The sequence below is a fragment of the Salminus brasiliensis genome, chromosome 21 (assembly GCF_030463535.1).
Source record: "Salminus brasiliensis chromosome 21, fSalBra1.hap2, whole genome shotgun sequence".
Classification (NCBI taxonomy): Eukaryota; Metazoa; Chordata; class Actinopteri; order Characiformes; family Bryconidae; genus Salminus; species Salminus brasiliensis.
The window spans coordinates 3,431,381-3,448,372 of record NC_132898.1 but is presented as its reverse complement, the minus strand read 5'-3'; the positions used below and the strand labels follow the sequence as shown (position 1 = coordinate 3,448,372).

Here is a 16,992-nt window from a genome sequence, read left to right as displayed (position 1 = left end):
TCAGGTCAATTTCTGGTGTATTGCTACGTATCTTGGCAACGGAAAACACAGCAGGAGCTCCACCGACTGAAAACAACGTAAGCAGACATCAACAGTCAGACATTCGTTGCTATCTTGGCAGTGAATTGTCAACACAGGCGCGTGCAGCCCGACGCTCGTACATTCCCCACGCTTTACTCCACCGTAATAGCAATCCGCCAAAGTCAGACCGCACCTGGCTCTTAAAGGGAACGGTGAGTTGACACGCTGATTGGTTTATTTAAGCACATTACGCCCAGAACACACCCATAATTAATTAAGAGACTCAGTACATGAATTTTGAACGTTTTGAGCCACGCTAGGCGAACTTTTCCTGTCGTTACCATAGCAAAGACACACTGACACGCCCCCCTAAATCAGGCTGTGCGGTGCACTGTCGACGACTCGCCTAAAGATCGCTAAAATAGGGCGTGTAATGATGGTCAAGGGAGGAGAAATGTTTTGCAACACACAGTGTAGCGCCCCCTACAGAATATATGGGGTTTTGCAGACTGGTTAGAGTGCCCATGCTGACCCCTGTCCACCATCAAAAGCACTTACAGTGGATAGATAAATGTTGGAGCCTGGCCTTGGAGAGATGGAAGGTGTTCTGGTCTGATTCTGGACACCTAGTAGAGAAAGCTGCATATTAGACAGGAGGTTGTAATGTTTTGGCTCATTGATGGATACGAGCGCATTAGCCTCACCACTAAGGTAAAGTAAACGTGTCTTGGCTAATCTTGGTCACTCACCAAATTTGGTGTTTCTCATTTCGCAGCGGTGTCTTTAGCCTCCAGTTCAGTGGGTCCAGGAGGCCAGATTGTGCACATAGAGTCCAGCGAGGTCACCCTACGAGGAGATCCTCTGAACGGCTTCGGAGTTCAGCTGCAAGGAGGAATATTTGCCACTGAGACCCTGTCTGCGCCACCTCTCATCCGATTTATAGAGCCTGACAGTTCGGCGGAAAAGTGAGTGACACACACTAATTCACAGGTGCTCAAACTGCTCATGATAAATCACTGCTCATGAAATACCACTCTTCTTTTTCTTTTCCAGTATGAATCTGCAGTGTGGTTTTTACAGTGATTTTAAACCAGTATGAATCTACAGTGTGTGTGTAGTTTCTACAGTCTTACATTATTAGTAGTATTAATTGTAGTAATCCAGTATGAATCTGCATTGTGCAGTTTTTACTGTCTCAAACTAATAATCATTAAGTGAGTTTAACCCAGTATGAATCTGTAGTGTATGTAGTCTTACATTATTATTATTATTATTATTAATAATAATAATAATAATAATAATAATGATCATGGAGTGAGTTTGATCCAGTATGAATTTGCAATGTTGTTTTAACCATCTAAAACGTATAATCTTTGAGGGAGTTTGATCCAGTATAAATCTGTAGTGTATGTAGAGTCTTACATTATTATTATTATTATTATTATTATTATTATTATTAATCACAGAGTGAGTTTAATCCAGTATGAATCTTTAGTGTTTTTTAACTATCTGAAACTAGTAGTAACAGAGTGAGTTTAGATCTAGTATGAATTTGCATTCTGCAGATTTTACCATCTGAAACTAATAATCACAGAGTGAGTTTAATCCAGTATGAATCTGTAGTGTGTAGGTTTTACAGTCTTACATTATTATTATTATTATTATGATTATTAATCACAGAGTGAGTTTAATCCAGTATGAATCGGTAGTGTTTGTAGTTTTTCCAGTCTTACATTATTATTAGTATTAATTGTGGAGGGAGTTTAACCCAGTATGAATCTGCAGTGTATGTAGTTTTCTATGGTCTGACCATGATTTTAATCCAGTATGTATTTGCAGTGTGAATGGTCTTGATGGTCTAACTGGAGTGAAAGTAACTGCCGCAGCTACGCTGTAATTCAGTCCATTTATGTCTACATTTTAGAAATCCTAATGTTTTGGCAGAAATGTACATGAAGGATATTGGAAATTAGCATCAACCAACAGTTTCTCCATCAGTTCATCTCTTAGTACACTGTACACCACATCTGTCCAGCCTCCATCAGCTCCTCTAAGACTCCGCAGTGTGTGGGCCGTGCTTCTCCCCCACTCTGCAGTGGTCTCATCGCACCTCGTTTCAGCTCTCTGTTGACCCTTCACTCATCCTGAAGGGTGACTCAAACCCATTTCCTTTCTGTGATTATATGAAAATGATGCTGAAAGAGGGCTTGACTAGCTTAGCGGAGGAGACACAGAGGGGGGAAAAAAGTCGTCAGTGTCCGTGCTTCTGACGGACAGACGGACGGACTGGGTGCGAGTTTGTATTACTCCAGTATGTGGGTCAAGGCACTGCAGGAGTGGCGAAGCAGCGCAGTTTCAGGTTGAGGTTTTAATTGGAATATATTTTAGACTTTGGGAAACATCGTAATCATGTTTACTCAGTTTGGTGGGACGGCTTGTCAGGCTATCGGTAGGGTATTGTTTCAGGTCCTATTACGAATGACTGAGTGAATACGGCTGAATTCCACTAAGGAAAGTCACATCACAGTGTTTTTAACGGCAGAAATTAATTAATAAAATCGATAAAATGAATATATAACATCTATTGAGGGCTAAGAGCTGAAGTATGGGCCGACATACAGGCTTTTAGGGGTTAAAGGGTTAATAATGTCCTACATTTTTAGTTTTTACATGAAGGAAAGTCACTTTGCAATGTTATATATATATATATATATATATATATATATATATATATATATATATATATATATATTATTTTTTAACATTGCCTGATATTTGAGCCAGTTTGCACTATAAAGAGCGTGTTTAGCGAGGGATTTAAAGGAGTAGTTCAAAGACAAATCTAATTAGCATAATTTATTACTCAACCAAGGTGCAGTCAATCATCCAAGCCGTTTGGCAATTTGAAGTTTGCTTCTTTAGTTTAGAAACGGAGATGCTAGGCTAATGTTGCTAACAAACACAGGACTCAGATTGTCACCAATCTGACTTCTGTAAACTCGCACCCAAAAACCATCTCACAACTCACGCTTCATGTGTTTGGTGCGGACAAATTGATGCAGCAAGGTCTGCAGAGGCCTTACGCTAGATTTTGGAACATTGCGGTGAGGGTTTGATGGCATTCAGCCATGAGAGCATTAGTGAGAACAGGTACTAATAATGTATGAATTCATGGATAATTAGTTATAGATCAGAAATGCCACTCAAATCTATGCCAGAGTGGCTCAGAGTGGTTGCTGCCACTACAAACGATGGACCAACTAGGTGGGAGTGTCTAATGGACAGTGAGAGTAGACAGTGAGTGGACAGTCACAGTGTTTAAGCACTCCAGCAGCACTGCTGTGTCTAATCCACCACTCATACCACCAGCGCAACACCCACTACTAACACACTCGCCACCACCAAGTCAGTCAGTGCCACTACTGTCAGTGCTGAAAATGACCCCCCATCGAAATACTACAGTCTGCTCTGTGGTGGTCAGCCCTGTAGGGTCCTGAGCATTGAGGAATAAACAGGGTGGAAGGAGGAGGCTGATAACAGAGTCTGCAGAAAAACATATGGATACAGTCTGGAATTCTTTCCAAACCAGGGGTGGTCGTAATGCATGACTGTGTATATAAGCTACTACAGCAGCTTTACTGCGAGGAAATAAAAGACAAATCCCTGAAAAGAGAAGACAAGGCCTGACGGAGCCCTAATTCAACCCTCCCAGTTTACACACAGTGTGTGGAAGATCCCGTGCCATCATTCTTACAGTGTGTGATTTTAACGGGGGTGTGTTTGGCCAGAGGCCTGTCTGTGCTGACTTGAGCCATGAGTCAGACTCGAAGGTGGTGACAGATGACAGCAATATTTAGTGACTGCTGCTGAAGTGTTATGCATGTGTTACTATTGTGTGTGTGTGTGTGTGTGTGTGTGTGTTTTCTGCTGTCATGAATCATTTAGCTTTTCTCAGACTGGGTTGCCAAAATCACAGAGCTCTCACCCCGGCCTCATTCCCGCTTCAGAGAGTGCGGCAGGCGCTGGAACAGTAGCGTTAGCCCAGTCCATTAATATTCCACAGGAGGAGCCGTGCTTTTCACAGCCGCCGAGTTGGTACAGATGGATCATGTCGAGCGCTGGCACTCGAGCGGCACTTTCTCGCTGTTCGGCAAGTTTTCCCAGTGTCAGAAGTGTTTGAGAGAGGTTACATCTTCCTCTGCTGCAGTAAAACACGCTGACAAAGGGCAGGAGGTGTGCAGTGTGTTCAGGGCGGTGCTTTTTTACCTCATGTTCTTTAGGGCTTGACCTCTTTCTTGGTTGTGGTAAGGATTGACACTCTTCTCATTTAACCCTTTTAACCTTAGACTTATTTTGGAGTTTATATATATATATATATATATTTATTTATTTATTTATTTATTTATTTATTTATTTATATATTTTAAACACTCCAGCAGCACTGCTGTGTCTAAACCACTCCAGTACCACCATCGTGACACACTCTACTAACACACTCGCCACCACCAGGTCATTCATTGTCACTGCAGTGCTGAAAATTACCCCCCCCCCCCACCCAAATACTACAGTCTGCTACAGTCTTTAACCTTTTTAACCTTAGACTTACTTTGGAATTACATATATATATATATATATATATATATTATTATTTTGTTAATGAGTTATTATTATTATTTTTATTTTTTTTATGTTATCTGATTTCACCACAATTTGGACCGCCAATTACCCAATCCGTACGAAACCCCCCATCACCAGTGGGCCGGACTGGCACACGCCCTTTTGACTGAAGTTTTTTTTTTTATATAAGTGGGCGGAGTTAATGTAAATTTTAGAGCTGTAAATATAAGTCAAGACTGTGATGTAACAGTCTTGGGGTTTTGGAACTGGCCTGTTTTACAGCTGTTTATGTGTATAAGTGATCAGACATCAGATCTATACTAGATAGAGTTCATTTGACTATCATCTGATTGACAGGTGCGGGCTGCTGCAGGTTGGGGACAGGCTCTTATCCATCAACGGAATCCCCACAGAGGACGGGACGCTGGAGGAGGCCAATCAGCTGCTTCGAGATGCTGCACTGACCAATAAGGTCACGCTAGAGATTGAGTTTGATGTAGCAGGTTTGTTTGACATTCCTTGTTAAAGATGATCTATTCCTGTATTATTTACTGCAATACATCATTTACCTGGGAGCTTAATACACTATATGGACAAAAGTATTGGGACACCTGCTCGTTCATTAAAACAAATGTATCCTGCTTTTGTTGGAGTTGTTGGAGCATTGCTGTGAGGATTTGATTGCATTCAGTGACAAGAGCGCTGAGGAGGTCAGGATGTTGGATGATGTTCACCACCCCACCTCATCATCCCCAACTCATGCCAAAAGTATTGGGATACCTGCCCCTTCTTTAAAAAAAAGAGTTGATCCTGCTTTTGTTGGAGTAGCTTTCTCTACTGTCCAGGGAAGAGAGCTTTCTGACAGATTTTTAGAGGAACATTGCTGTGAGAATTTGATTGCATTCAGTGACAAGAGCGCTGAGGAGGTCAGGATGTTGGATGATGATCACCACCCCACCTCATCATCCCCAACTCATCCTAAAAGTACTGGATGGAGCACCAACCACCATCATTCCAGAGAACACAGTTCTTCCACTGCTCCACAGCTCAATGCTGGGGGGCTTCATACCCCTCTAGCCCATGCCTGGCATTAGACAGCATGGTGCCAACATGTTAATATTTATCTACTCTTTTTCTATTGGCAGTACTTCTCTACAGAGACTAGACAAGCGTATGTGTGCATTCGCACATCTGTGTTTATAAGCAAAATGCATTTAGTAGAAGGGGTGTCCACAAACATTTGGACATATAGTGTATGTTATGAATGAGCTTAATAAGGGCATTCTTGCTTCTCTATTTCATATGAATCAGGTTAACGTGTGTACTGTGTACTCAACCCCCTTTCTGCTCTTCAATAGAGTCAGTAGTGCCTAGCAGTGGCACTTTCCATGTGAAGCTGCCTAAGAAGAGAGGAGTCGAGCTCGGCATCACAATCAGCGGTAAGATCCGACAAAGACACGGGCTCAAGGTTCTTTTACCAAGGTCTCAGGCCTTAGTCAGCTTATTAGGGCTATGGCTTGTTCACAGTCATCGTTAGGAAAGGCCAGGTGATGCATTTTTTACAGCTTTTCAACAGTCAGTAAGAAGCCATGGGCTCCTCTAAGCAGCTGCCGAGCACATTAACATAACAACTGATGCTCAAAAAGCAGGAGAAGACTGTAAGAAGATAGCAAGGAGTTCTCAGGGAGCCAATTCCTCAGTTTGTAATGTAAGGGTAGTAAACAAGAAGTGTGGAGGTCCGGAAGACCTGGAAAACCATCATACTGCTAGAAAGGCTAGAAAAACACCTGCAAAATTATGATTTAGCAGATCCCAGAGCGGTGGTGCACTGTTCTACTGTGCAGCAACACCTGCACAAACATGGCCTTCATAGAGGTGAATCAGGCTGATACACCTCAGTTGTATTATTATTGTAATAATAATAATAATAATTATTATTATTATGATTAGTAGTAGTAGTACTAGTATTTTACAGTGTTTTTTGAGGTCACTGTATTTTGCATTGCTGCACTAATCATTGTTTTTTTCCGGATCAGATTCTCTGTGCGGTTTTATTTGCATGTCATGCTTTGCCCTACTTACGACTCGACAGCATATTCAACATTTATTCAAGCCCGTTACAACAAACACAAAATAATGAGGGCACTCTTTTACAGTGCTCCCAATACGGTGCAACCCCGGTAACCCTCCCAGTGCAGTCAGCGGCCGTGCCGTGGATTTATATTACCCTGGGAAAATCTGTCTGCTCTGCAGTGGCTCTGTTTATGTAGAGCCAGACTCTCTCAGGGCTTGTTTATTTGAGCCTTCTCCTCACCCCCCACCACCCCCCCCCCACCCCTTTTTTTGCATGTTCTTCTAAAAGGAGGCCACTGATAATAATTGATAACTCACTAAATTCTCTACCTTCCACATTAGTCATTGTCTGCTCTCTGGAACGTCTATTTGTGTGACTTCAGTGCCCCTGTTTCTCTCACAGTTTATTTATGATGATGATTATTTTTATTATTATATTATTACATGTGAATTGCACACATCTATTACATACCTACAGTGCCTTGAGCAAGTATTCGTAATTATGGTTGTGCCTTGCGTATTCTTTTTTATTCTTTATTCTTTAACCACCATAGCAACCACCTAGCAACACCATAGCAACCACCTAGGATAGCACAGCAACCACTTAGTTACAGCTTGCCTACTACCTGAAAGTACCTTTCCTGGAGTCCAACCATTCTGTGTTTTCTTCAGGAAATGCACTTTTCTATTAAGCATGTGAAAAAAATGATTTTATTATTTATTAGTTTATTTATTTCATCTTGATATATATATATATATATATTATATTTATTTATTTTTTATATTAACTTAAAGTTCAATATTCTTTTTCATTCTTTTTATTTGTTTCTTTATTATTTCTATTTTATTCCCCTTTGAAGATTGAGTGGTTTGTGTTATTTGTGTGTATATTAGTGTTTAATTAATACAAAATTATGCTTGTTTTTTAATTGCTTTTGTTTGTTGACTTTTGTTGATTTGTTGATTCCTTTATTTGTTATTAGGTTTTCATTCTATGCTGTTTTAATGTTATACTGTAAATCACTTTGAGCTGTTTGTTTGATGTATAAAGGGGGATATAAATAAGGTTTAGTAATATTATTATCACTCTAAAGGTTATCAGTTTAGAATCATACAGATTGTTCCAGCTGGTAGTTTATTGCAATATTATACAGTTTTTAAAGTGCATTGTTTGTCAACAAGACTGAAGCCAGATATCCACCCTTCCATCAGTTTTGACAAGATGACCAGCATCCTCACAGCAAGAGGCTGCCAACACCATCCTGCGCTGTGGGGATGGTGTTTGTTGAGAAATACTTTTCTGTTAAAACCACTTTCACTTTAAAGTTGCACATATCATCAGTCTGAAGGTTTCTGATACAGTGTCAAGAACAATAGGCAATAGGCATTTTTACTGCAGTTTTCTAGTTAACCATGCTTTTATTATTATTATTAGTAGTAGTAGTATAATAATTATTATTATTATTATTGTTGTTGTTGTTAGTTTATTTAGAAAAAGTGAGGAAAAATACAGTTTTCCATGGCATGGGCCCTTTAACATAATGTGACAGTATTTTTCTGGATTCAGGATGATTTCCAGTTTTGTACAGATCACTCGATTTCCTAACGATTTTATGGTTTATATATATATATATATATATATGCTGTATATACCACCACACAGTCTGCAGCTCCAGCCAACACTGAAGCACATTTATGCTATTATTATTTTTTAAAGTAAGTTTTTTTTCAGGTGGGCTGCTTATTTCCTATTCCTTATGTAGAATTTTTTTTACTATTTTCTCTTTTTTTGACCTATTTTTTTCCTTCAGAGGAACCAGCAGATGACTCAGTGTGGAGGTTTCATCATTCTATTTTAAAATGCCTTTTTCTGGGGTTCGCTCGTAGTCTCGTCTCCTGGGTGAACCATTTTTCATCCAAGACAAAGAGAATTTAAATGCAGAATAAATTCACATGTTAAAATATTCACTTAATATTTATTATTTACGGATTGTTTGCAGAATTTTAGCTTTAAAAAAAACCTTGCCCACTTATCCCTTCCCCTCGCTCTCCAGCCTGAAAGAGCCTCCGCTCTCTACCCCCTCGCTTCAGCGGGGATCCAGCACGCATCTACTTTTCTGTTCGACTGAACATCTAACAGTGCTCGAGCAGCTGCCGTTGAGTCAGCCATGCTGTTCCTCGTGCACGGCCATCGGAGGGCGCCCTTGGTTGTGTGTACATCAGGGAAACACCAGGTGCTCCCAAATGAGCTGGGAGATATAACCCTCCTCCCAAAGAAATCCTGCACCTGATGGAGGGTTACATCTGGGTCTTCCTCAGGGTCTTCTCCCAGCTGCTCCTGCCTGGGGCACCCTTATCAGATGCCAGAACCAAGCCTGTCACCCAATACAGATAGCTCATATTGACCGTTTGCACCAGCATCGGTCATCACCCAGAGTTCCTGATCTCAGACTAGGGTGGGGACTGTGCATGTATGGGCTGTATGGACTGGGGACAGAACGCCCTTCTTCTTCAACGCTCTGATGCATCGGCCAACAGATGCCAGTGCTGGCCAGCATTGCACTGGAGTGACCTGAGGAGAAAGTGCCATCTACCCACCCTCGAGAGTCTGAGAGCTCGCAGCATGACCGGGAGTTGAACCAGTGAACCTCTGGTCATAGTGGTCATATTCCACTGGACCACTCAGGGCCAGGATTCCTGTTTTATTATCCGGCTGTCTCTTGTGTGTGTGTGTGTGTGTGTGTGTGTGTGTGTGTGTGTGTGTGTGTGTGTGTGAGGTTGAGTGAGTGGGCGGGCGAGTATTTAAATCTGCTGCTGATGGTGCATTATTGTCTTGCTCTCTCCCACAGCCAGTAAAAAGCTGGGCGAGCCGCTGATCATATCCGACATAAAGAAAGGAAGCATGGCTCACAGGTACGACTGGTTTACAGGCTAGAGCGGTTAACTGTACAGGGCCAACTTCAGAATTCCGTGTTTTTCAAAACTTATGTTTGTGATGCACCTTACATACTCAGATTCCTTTATAGTGGTGGTGAATGAAACCAGGCGTCACCATGACTCCTACACAAATACAGCCATTTTGGGTACTATCCAAACCCAACAGTGAACCTACACATGTCTTCTGAGCTTAATATGGATAGATAGATAGATAGATAGATAGACAGATAGATAGACAGATAGATAGACAGACAGACAGATATATAGACAGATAGATAGACAGATTTATAGATAGATAGACAGACAGACAGATAGATAGATAGACAGGCAGACAGACAGACAGTTAGATATACAGACAGATAGATAGACAGATTTATAGATAGATAGATAGACAGATAGATAGATAGACAGATTTATAGATAGATAGACAGATAGATAGATAGATAGATAGATAGATAGATAGATAGATAGACAGATTTATAGATAGATAGTTAGATGTAGACAGATAGACAGACAGATAGATATAGATAGATAGATAGACAGATAGATATAGATAGATAGATAGATAGATAGATAGATAGATAGATAGATAGATATAGATAGATAGATAGATATAGATAGATAGATAGATAGACAGATAGATAGGTATAGATAGATAGATAGACAGATAGATATGTAGATAGATAATAATATATTATGTATTTGAACCTAACCAGAGATGAAAGGCAGTGCAGTAATAAATATTAAGAGTAAATAATGTGCAGGAGGAGCGGGTATCAGCAGATAAAAAACAGTACTCAATAAATATGTGCATATATTAGTATTTAAGTACAGTAAAGTGTCCAGGAGTGCAGATGTACAGAATGTACAGTAAAGTGTTAATAGTGCAGATAAATCAGTCTATGATTAAACATAAGAGACTCATGATTAAGATAAAATAGTGGCAAATCTGAAGAAACAGGATTTCATTGAGAACTTTTGCATGTACATCGCTGCAATGAAGGATTCTGAGGATGTGTTTTAGGTCAAAACCTTTAAAAATCATGCAGCATATTCATAGTCATTTAATATAATAACTCTCTGTAATGCAGCTCTTGAAGGCATTAAAGCAGCTTTATGCAATCTTGGTATTTTAATGCTGTAGCCACATTCCGGACCAGAGTGGCAATGACGGACACCATTCTGCCTGTTGCAGTCAGTGTACCATCAACAAGCTTCTGAAGCTGCTATTTTAGGGTGAAATTACTGCATAAAGCTGCTTTAAACTCTTTAAACTCAGATGTCTGGTTCAATCACCATCACTGTAAACATTTCTGACTTAATATGTTGCTCTGGAAAGGAGCGTTTTACATGAGACCTACTTAGAATGACTTTTTTTTTTACATTTCAACATTTATTTCGTTCAACGTTTATTATATAACATTTTTGAAAATCACTGGAATTCCCCTTTAAATATGTCATTCAAGCCTGTAATGACAGGGCAACATATTCTCAAAAATATTTTTTCCCGCTTTCTGTAGTTTAGAACAGGTCCCATTGGTCTGGAAGGTGCTTCTCGGACAGTGATGTGGCCTTCAGAAATAAAGTGTTCTATAGTTGAAGCAAATGGAAGCATAGTTTGCTGCTCATTAATATCAGGTGTCTTTATTATGAGTCTGTTGCTGTATTGTAAGTAACTTTGCAGAACCTGTCTTGTTAAAAGAACATGCATTTAATTGTGCCTAACTCTCCCCCCCACCCCCAGAACCGGGACCCTCGAGCCCGGAGACAAGCTGCTGGCTATAGATAACATTCGCCTGGAGAACTGCTCGATGGAAGACGCTATGCAGATCCTTCAACAGAGCGAAGACCTGGTCAAGCTCAAGATCCGCAAGGACGAAGACAACTCCGGTGAGTGAGTGTGTGTGTGGGAGACGAGTCACTGTTGCCGTTGCTCTAAAGATGACCACTGTTTATACATTTGGCTTTACCTTTATAAGCCCACAGCTTTATATCTGTACCCTTGGTTTACCCTCTGTAATTAAAATAATTAGACGATTAACGGCTGCATTTCATTAACGGTCAGCTGACGCTGTGTATCGGCAGGTCCGGGTCTGTTTTGATGTGAAGATGATGTCATTAGAGTGAAAATGTTAACAGATAGTAACACAAATCTTAACACAAATCAAGACTGGAAAGTTGACCACTACAAAACTTTAATTCCAGATTACAGTGAAATGTCTGGGGATGTGCAGAATATTAGAAAGAGCACAGAAAATACTTATAAATACTCAGAAATACTCAGAAAATACTCCAACGAAGGAGTGTTACTTGCATGGTTTCCAACATTTTGGATTAGGATCTACAGAATTCTAGGTTTAGAATTTCATAGGCTTGTTTCAGCCAGACCTAAGAAACATCCTGAAATGTTGTGTAGAAGAATAGACGGTTGAAGATGGATGAATGGATGGATGGATGGAGATAGTAGATAGGTAAGGAAGATGGAAAGATAAGTGTATGGATGACAATGGATGCAGATGGAGGTGAATGGATGGATAAAGGTAGATGGGTAGTGTGGGTGGATTGATGAAGATGGGTGGAGATAGATAAATGGATGAACGGAGATAGATGTATAAAGATACGTTTATGGATGGATGAATGGATGGATGGCTGAAAATGAATGGACAGATGGAGATCGATAAATTGAGGAATGTGGATAATTGATGGATGAAGATAAATGGATGAAGATGGATGGATAAAGAAAGATGGATGGATGAACGAAGCTGAATGGATTAATGTATGAAGATAGTTGGATAAATGGACGATTGTGTTTAATGGATGGTTGGAGATAGATGGATGAAGGTAAGAGGATGGATGGGTAGATTGATGTAAATGGATGGATGGATAAATGAATGAAGGTGGTTAATGGATGGATGGAGGTAGATGGATGAAGATAAGGGGATGGATGAAAATGGACAGAGATGGAGGTGAATGGATGGATAAAGATGGATGGATAGTGTGGGAGGGTGGATGAAAATGGATGGATGGATGGACGAAGCTGAATGGATTAATAGATGAAGATAGTTGGATAAATGGACAAATGTGTTTGATGGATGGAGATAGACGTATAAGTGGATAGACGTCTAGATGGATGGATGGATGGATGGATGGCTAGATGAAAATGAATGGACAAATGGATGGATGGAGATAGACGGATGAATTAAGGAATGTGGATAATTGATGGATTGAGATAAATAGATGACGATGGATGGGTGGATGAAAATGGATAGATGGATAGATAAAGAGAGATTGATGGGTGAAGATAAGGGGATGGATGAAAATGGATAGAGATGGAGGTGAATGGATGAATAAAGGTAGATGGATAGTGTGGGCGGGTGGATAAAAATGGAAGGATAAACAAAGCTGAATGGATTTATGGATGAAGATAGTTGGATAAATGGACAAATGTGTTTAATTGATGATAGAGATAGATGGATGACGGTAAGTGGATGGATTGATGGAGATGGATGGATGAATGAACATGGTCAATGGATGGATGGAGATATACATATAAGTGGATAGACGTCTGGATGGATGGATGGATGGCTAGATGAAAATGAATGGACAAATGGACGGATGGAGATAGAGGGATGAATGAAGTAACATGGATAATTGATGGATGAAGAAAAATGGATGAAGATGGGTGGGTGGATGAAAATGAATGGATAGATAAAGAGTGATTGATGGGTGAAGATAAGGGGATGGATGAAAATGGATAGAGATGGAGGTGAATGGATGGATAAAGGTAGATGGGTAGTGTAGGTGGGTGGATGAAGATGAATGGATAGATAAAGAGAGATTGCTGGGAGAAGAAAATGTGGGTGTATGGTGTAGAATGAATAGATGGATAGAAAGAAAGAAAGAAGACGGCTACTCAGGTTTCTGTGGCACTTCTGACCAGAGGACACTGAGGGGGAACTGAAAAACACACCGGTGCAGGTGCAAACAGACTCACAAACAACTGTGGAAGTAATAAGTGAAGAGAGAAGAGCAGGTAACAGTCTGAATGGATCTACTCCAAAACTGATAAACCTGTAAATCCAGAGATATCTGCATGAAGGTGAGCTGGACGTCAAGGCTGGACGTGAAGCACGTTGTTGTTGTTGTTGTTCTTAAACACCTCGGAAACCAAACAAGCTCATTACCGCAGCCTTGCCAGACGTTGCATCACAGGAACGCTAAAGAAGGAACGCTGTCAGTCGGCCTAACAAACGTAAAAACAGCACAGCTGGTGTACAGAGGTTTCTCGTTTGTACCTTCCCTGACATCCTTCGCTGATTATCCTTCGCCGGCTGACAGGGGAAAACATTATTTTCACAGTACAGCTGTCAGACCTCCTCCCTCACCGTTCTCCTACCTCTGCTTTGAAGCGGCACGTCGTTACCACTGTTTCATCCCAGCTAGCACAGTGACGTCGTTAGGATGTTCTCAGGATGGCTTTAAAAGTTGCACGGACATTATTTTGTAGGGTTCCGCAGACAGACCTTCTTTTAGCTCATATCCTACTTCAGAACATCAGCACATGATAATCACTGGATAAACGCTGTACGGACTGACCAGCCTATGGCCCACCAGCGGGATAGGCGAAGTGTTATTACATACTTCTATTAGCAGAGAACAGCCCCACCAGTTTCTACAGACGTCCCTGCAGTTACTGAGTAATACACCTTAGTCTGGAATAAGCCTGGTTTTAAGTGTTACGGGGTTAAAGGGACAGTTTGTGGTAAAATGTAATTTACATAACTCATCACTGGCCCCAGACGCAGCCAATCCACCAAGATGGGTTTGGTATCGGACGTATGCTTCTTTAGTTTAGAGCAGGAGATTCTGAGCTAATGTTGCTAACAAACACTGGACTTAGGCTGTCACCGATCTCATTTCTCTAAACACACACCCAAACATCTTCACTTATTTGCTTCAGAAATCTCTCAAAAAGCTTCGTAAAGATGTTACATAAAAAACATTAGATAGTACAACAGTACTGATGAACTTTTTGAAACATTTGAGCTAAACCTGTAGCTCTGCTTCGCTCTGTGGAGACGTTTCGTTTGGAGTTTGGGGCCTAAATGAATGAGACCATGTTCTAAACCGCTAATCGGATTGTCTGAGCTTTATTGAATCAAAACAGATGAGTTTTGAGAGATGGGTGGAGGAGATTTTTTGGCTTGTGTTTACAGAGACTGGTGAGATTGGTAACAGTCTAAGTCCAGTGTTTGTTAGCAACGTTAGCCTAACATCTCTTGTTCTAAACCAGAGTAGCACACGTCCGATTCCAAACACACGTGCTGGCTGATCGGCTGCATCTGGAGTAAATAATGAATCATGTGCACTGCATTTTTCTTCAGACTGTTCCTTTAATGTCTTCTGACCGTCATAAACGAAGCATCATTTGGGAACATTTAGCAGACATTCATATGTTCCCCAGGCGTCGTCCTGACGGCCTGTGCGTAGCATTGTTTATCTGACAACGGAAAGTCTTTAGTAATAGGAGGATGCCTCTTGCTAGCTGGGACATGTTTGTTGACATGTTTGTTTGTTTGTTTGTTTGTTTGGTTGGTTGGTTGTTTACTAAAATGTGACTGGACACTGCCAGCAGAGAGCCCAGTGCTCAGATAGCTCTGCTTTGAATAAAACTGTCCACTGCAGGCAAAATGAAAGAACATCAGGCAAAGCCAACATGTGCTCTCCATCTTCAGACAGTTTCAATACATGCAATATTAAACTCTGCCACCAGGTGCTGACATAGACTCACTTAATAAAGATGAATTGCTTATTTTATTCTTCACCTGCATGATAATACAGTCCAGTGTTAGCCAGGCAGCCAAGAAGAAGAAGTGAAAACTGTGCATCTCAGCAGTGAGCGTGTTTTTGCGTGGACAGCATTATATAAGGTAGTGGTCAGTAGTCCGGAGTGGTCAGCTAGGTTATTGATATGTTGTGTGTCTACATTGAGTAAACAAATAAGTACACATGGACCTATTGGGACTATGCCTAATGCCAGGTGCCAGGTAGAGGGGTTGATAGCCCCCCAGCATTAAGCTATGGAGCAGTGGAACTGCCCAACATCCTGACCTCACTAACGCTCATATTGCTGAGAGCAGTCAAATCCTCACAGCAATGCTCTTCCAAAATCTAGTAGAAAGCCTTCTTTCCTGGACATTAGAGACAGTTTCTAATAGCCTTGATTTCAGAAGAAACAAAGAATGAGCGGGTGTCCAAATACTTTTTTTTAAAATTCCAGGTCATTTTGGAGCGTTTCTATTGTTCCATTCATCAAGAAATCTTAACACAATATGGAAATGACATTTTCAGATTGAAATAATGTAAAAAAAAAAAAAAGTGATGATATATGATGTATGTACACTTTTAACTTTTACGTTTTTATTCCACCGTTTTTTTCTTTCAGTGAAACCAGCAGAAGAGTCAGTATGGGAGTTTCATCACTCTGTTTTAAAATGCCTTTTGCTAGGGGTTCATTCTGTAGTCTTGTCTCCAGGGCAAGCGCTGGCTGAGGCTCGTCCAAATACAGAGAGAATTTAAATGCTGAATAAATTCACATTATTGAAACGTCCGCTTAATATTTATTATTTGTGAACCCACGAAAGATCCACAAGTAGATTCCCTGTGTGTTTATGCTGTTTTAAGCTCACAGCTGGAGAACTGCAGACTGTCTGAAGCAGGCTGATGGAAAAAGTGAAAAGTGGCCTGGAATAAATAGGAAAAAAAGCCGCTTGTGGAGCTCTGCATTTCAAAATACCAACATCCAAGCATTTCTATTGGTCTGTTCATTATATAAAGGACAGCAGCTGATTACGAATGGTGTAAATAAATGTACTTACAGTGTATTTCTTATTTATTAAGACTGCAGCTAGCTGTGTGAGCCACTTTGCTGTATTTGTGAGAATGTTGCATAATGATGTCTAGCCTACGTGAGAGAAAAGTCGTCAACCGATTTTGAAACAGGTTCAATTTGAACTGGCTTGACCTTTCCTGTCACTCCTTTCAACCTGACGCTGCGGGCCGGACAGCTGGTTGCAGGAAATTACATTACAGCTCTGTCTTCAGTAGGAAGGAAACTATGCGCTGATACCAAAAGGTCTTGAACCTTGAAGTTTATCTTGATTGTTGCTGCAAGGGATCCCCATTCGAGAACCCAGCAGTCCATAATCTGCTCAGAAATGGAAATTCTGTATTTATGGACATTTTTTTTATTTCATTTTTATTAACTTATCAAATTAACCTTTTTTATTAAACAAAAAAGTATGTATTTTAGAGTAAAAGGACACCGGAGACATGCAGGTATCC

The 16,992-nt window shown here is 40.6% G+C and overlaps 1 protein-coding gene across 6 annotated transcripts in view; it reads left to right on the top strand.

Moving 5' to 3' along the window:
* The window catches only part of grip2b (glutamate receptor interacting protein 2b), a 214,287-nt gene that overhangs the window by 173,226 nt on the left and 24,069 nt on the right, over nucleotides 1-16,992 (top strand). For all 6 annotated transcript variants that reach the window (XM_072665622.1, XM_072665620.1, XM_072665619.1 and 3 more), the window contains 5 exons: nucleotides 797-986; nucleotides 4,996-5,141; nucleotides 5,997-6,077; nucleotides 9,561-9,624; nucleotides 11,393-11,538. In XM_072665622.1, coding sequence (XP_072521723.1) covers nucleotides 797-986; nucleotides 4,996-5,141; nucleotides 5,997-6,077; nucleotides 9,561-9,624; nucleotides 11,393-11,538 — 627 coding nt within the window. The remainder of the gene's footprint in view (nucleotides 1-796; nucleotides 987-4,995; nucleotides 5,142-5,996; nucleotides 6,078-9,560; nucleotides 9,625-11,392; nucleotides 11,539-16,992) is intronic.